General features: G+C 55.9%; 1 protein-coding gene across 1 annotated transcript; it reads left to right on the top strand.

Moving 5' to 3' along the window:
* Positions 1-257: 257 nt before the first annotated feature.
* On the top strand, positions 258-3,904 carry SBK3 (SH3 domain binding kinase family member 3; the record flags this gene model as incomplete). Its single annotated transcript, XM_081809898.1, has 2 exons — positions 258-460; positions 1,890-3,904. Coding segments are annotated over 2 exons (893 nt in total), but the record flags the coding sequence as incomplete, so codon positions are not given.
* Between the last annotated feature and the right edge of the window lie 281 nt (positions 3,905-4,185).

Raw genomic sequence — 4,185 nt, forward strand, 5'->3', positions numbered from 1 at the left:
TAAAAAAAAAAGAAAACTGAGGCTCAGAGAGGGTAAAGCAGTCGTGCAAGGCCACACAGCAGAATAGGGAGTCCTCAGGGAAGGTCACCGTCAACCCCTACTACACACAAAGACAAACTGGAAGCAGAGAGAGGACAGATGCTATGCCCTGCCACTCTTGTTTTACACATGAAACATCCATGGTTCAGAGAGGTTAAGCAGCACCACAGCAAGATCAGAGCTCCCTGAGCTCCCTTCTGCACCCCTCTCCCTGGCAGGTCCCGCTGTGGCTCTGAAGCTTCTTCGTCGGGACTCGGTCCTGAGAACCACCTTCCTGAGAGAGTTCTGTGTGGGCCGCTGTGTCTCATCACACCCAGGCTTACTGCAGACCCTGGCAGGACCCCTGCAAACCCCCCGACACTTTGCCTTCACCCAGGAGTATGCGCCTTATGGGGACCTCAGCGGGATGCTGAAGGAACGGGTGAGGCGGGTGGGGAAAAAAGGTCAGAACTGCTTATCCCATGTATAACTCTGTCCCTAACCCATTTCTATCTCCAATCCTGACACCCAGATCAGTGCTCAACCTAGCTCTGCCCTAATCCCCCAGACACCCTCCTTATTTCTAACTCTCGGTGCAATCCCACGCCTAACCCTAACCTAATCCACCCAGCCATTCCAGCACGAGTTTGCATGGGCAAGGGGATGCGGTTGGGTTGGGAATGAGATTGGGGTGGGATTTAATTAGCACTGGGATTGGGAGTGTGGGAGTGGGTGGAGTTGGGTGGGTTGATAATAGACTGGTAATGGGTGTGAAAAGCATGGATGGGGTCTCAGAGTGAGACAGGGTTGGTTGAGGATGTGTATACAGAATGAGTTGGAGATCAGTTGTAGTGAGGTTCTCTCTGGTGAGGAGACCAGGTCAGGACTGAATCCATGAGATTCTGGGGGTACATGAGTTTGAAGATTAGGGTGGAGCCATCTTTAGGAATAGATTTTGGATTTGAGATAGGGTTGGAGATAAGCAGAAGGAAAGAAAGAAGGGAGGGAGACAGATGAATGGATAGAGAGATGGACGGATGGATGGAAAGACGGGTGGATGGATGAAAAGATGGGTGGATTGATGGGTTGGTGGATGGATAGATGGACGGAAAGATGGGTGGATGGTGGATGAATGAAAAGATGGATTGATGGGTGGATGGGTGGATAGATGGATGGATGGATAGAAAGATGGGTGGATGGTGGATGGACAAAAAGATGGATGGATTGATTGGTGGGTGGATAGATGGATGGATAAATGGATGGTAGATAAATGGAAGGAAGCAAGGAAGAATGAATGGATGGATTTTGGATATTAAGTAATTGAATACATTATTGGATTGCTGACTGACTGGTGGAATGGAAGTTAAGCAGAAACCCTGCTGTGTAGACTGTCGAATGGATGAGTGGTTTGACAGATGGATTGCTGGCTAGCTGCCTGGCTAGATGGATGGATAGATTTACCAACCCAGTGATGAAGAAAAATGACTTCAGAATGGTGTCTGAATTAGAAACACCATCTAAATTAGTAGGAACTAAGACTAGGATTCAGTATGAGATTTGAGGTCCCACTGGAGATCTGGGTGGTCAGGCTAGAGGAGATAAGAAATATAAGGAGGAGGTTTGAGTGTTAGGGTTAGGAGAAAGCTTGGTGGAAGTGAAAAGAGCTTCTGGTTCAGTCTGGGGTTCCAGTGACGACATACTGGGGGCTGGAGCACAGAGGTTGTAGCCCGGTGTGGCTGAGGATAATCTGAAGAAGGTGCTGGGGGACACTAGAGGTAGCCACTGGTCTGAGGTTCTGAATTCTTGAACTCCAAGAAACCAAATAAAGAAGGAGCCAAGGCACCCTGACCTTCATCTCTCCTTGACCCCAGGGCCTCCCAGAGCTGCTGGTGAAGCGGGTGATGGCCCAGCTGGCCGGAGCCCTGGACTTCCTCCATGGCCGGGGGCTGGTCCATGCAGATGTCAAACCAGACAATGTGCTGGTCTTTGACCCCGTCTGCAGCCGTGTGGCCTTAGGTGACTTGGGGCTGACCCGGCCCGAGGGCAGTCCAACCTCTGCCCCACCGGGGCCACTGCCCTCGGCCCCACCCGAGCTCTGCCTTCTGCTGCCACCGGACAGCCTGCCCCTGCGGCCAGCAATGGACTCCTGGGGCCTGGGGGTGCTTCTCTTCTGCATTGCCACTGCCTGCTTCCCTTGGGACGTGGCACTAGCCCCTGACCCTGAGTTTGAGGCCTTTGCTGGCTGGATGACCACCAGGCCCCAACCCCCACAGCCACCCCCACCTTGGGACCAGTTTGCACCCCCAGCCCTGGCATTGCTCCAGGGGCTCCTAGACCTGGATCCCGACACTAGGAGCCCCCCACTGGTTGTCCTGGACTTCTTGGGGGATGACTGGGGGTTAGAGAGGAACAGAGAGGGACCTGGGGGCTTGGGGGGCATGTCTAGTGAAGATGGGGAGGAGGAGGAAGAGCGAGGAGCTAGCCTGGAGGAGTGGACGGACGAAGAAGAGGAGGATGACAAAGATGGCAAGAGGATGGGGACAGATGGGGGAGCTCCCTGACCAGGTGACTGAGACAGGTGGTCAGAGCCTGGGCCAAAGGCCCCTCCCCCAGCACCCCCCCCCTCCCTGGCCACCTGAATGGAGACAGCTGCTTCCGGGAGGACAGAGACGGAACACACTGCATCTCTCCCTGCTGAGCGCTGGACTGGGCTGCACAATTCCCCTCTCAACTGAGGACCTGGGAGTCCAACACCCAGCCCCTCCTCCCTCAGACTGGGAGTCCAGGCCCCCAGCCCCCTCCTCTCTCAAGGACCCTCCCTCTTCCTTCTGTCCTGAATGGGTCTTCTCAGAGGAAGGCACCGCTTCCCTATAGACATATTTCCGCAGTGTGGGGACATGCTGAGTGCCTCTCATGGATTCTGACGGGGCCACTCACCCCCACGGAGACCTGGTTGACTCTCACCATCCATGGTACTACATCTGAGCTTTCAGGATCCAACAGCATGGAAACCTCACCCCCTACGTCTTCCATTGCCCTGGGCTCCGGGTGACACTGGGGAAGTCACTCATCCTGTCTGAACCTCAATCCTTGCACACACACACACACGCACACACGCACTTTCCTGCCGCGGGCCCTCTGCACACCCTGAGTCCTCCCCTGAGAACACCTTCCTCACAGCTCGGTGCCTCCAAGCTCTCTCCAGTCTCATCGGGAACCTACATCCGGGCGATCTATGTCTCCCGTCTTTTTCAGCCTCACCTGTTTGGGCTGCCCGGACGGACGTGGTTTTTCTCGTTAGGACATCCTTTCAGTTCTGCTCCCCCCGCCGTGCCAGCTCCCTACCGGCACGGAGCACGGCGGTGTGTGACTGTCCCAGCTCTGTGGGCCTCGGGCTCCGTGCTGACAGCTGAGGCTGGCTGGGATGAGCTTGCCTTCACCTGGGCCGGCCCGTGCGCCCCACGCCTCTCCAGCGCGCGCCCGGTGCCTGATGCTTCCCACGTGCAGGGCAGGGGCGCGAGCACGAGCGTCGGACGTGTCCCGGTACCCAGCTCAGGCTCAGGAACGGGGAACTGCTCCCCCCTCCCGGGGAATCTGTCCGGCGTGCTTTCTAGACTCAAAAGAGTGGGTTCACGAAGCGCAGTGGGGTGTCCTGGGTCAGAGCCTGGGGACAGCACAAGGTTGTTGGCGGAAGCGCTGCTGAGACAGGCAGGGCCTCGCACGGGACGGATGATTTCTTGGTTTGGACAAATGTGTCCTTGGCTATTGGCTGCGTGAGATACCAACCTGGTGGGGAGCTGGGGATGCCCGGCAGCTCTGGGCACAATGCTTACAGCTGTTCTGGAAATCTAAAACTGTTCCGAAATAAAAGGTTTTAAAAAATTAAGGGAGTTCACAGTGGTCATCTTGCTGCAAACCGGAGGAGGGCATGTGGCATCCCACGCCCCCAGCCCTTCCTCCATCAGGCCCAGGAGTTCCTGCCTAGCCCCCCCACCAAAGTTGAAGTCTGCAGACTCAGAACGAGGACTTCCCCTCCCCGCTCCTCCCAGGGGCTCCACCACCTGCTTCCCCTCAGCCCCAAGTCTGAGATCATCTCTCACTGCATCATTCTGGAATCTGGTTGTCTCATCCTTTCCCCAAAAAGGACCCCAGTGTCCCATCCCCTGG

This window comes from Leptonychotes weddellii, unplaced genomic scaffold (genome assembly GCF_054177405.1).
Source record: "Leptonychotes weddellii isolate Sample4059 unplaced genomic scaffold, ASM5417740v2 HiC_scaffold_15251, whole genome shotgun sequence".
Taxonomy (NCBI): domain Eukaryota; kingdom Metazoa; phylum Chordata; class Mammalia; order Carnivora; family Phocidae; genus Leptonychotes; species Leptonychotes weddellii.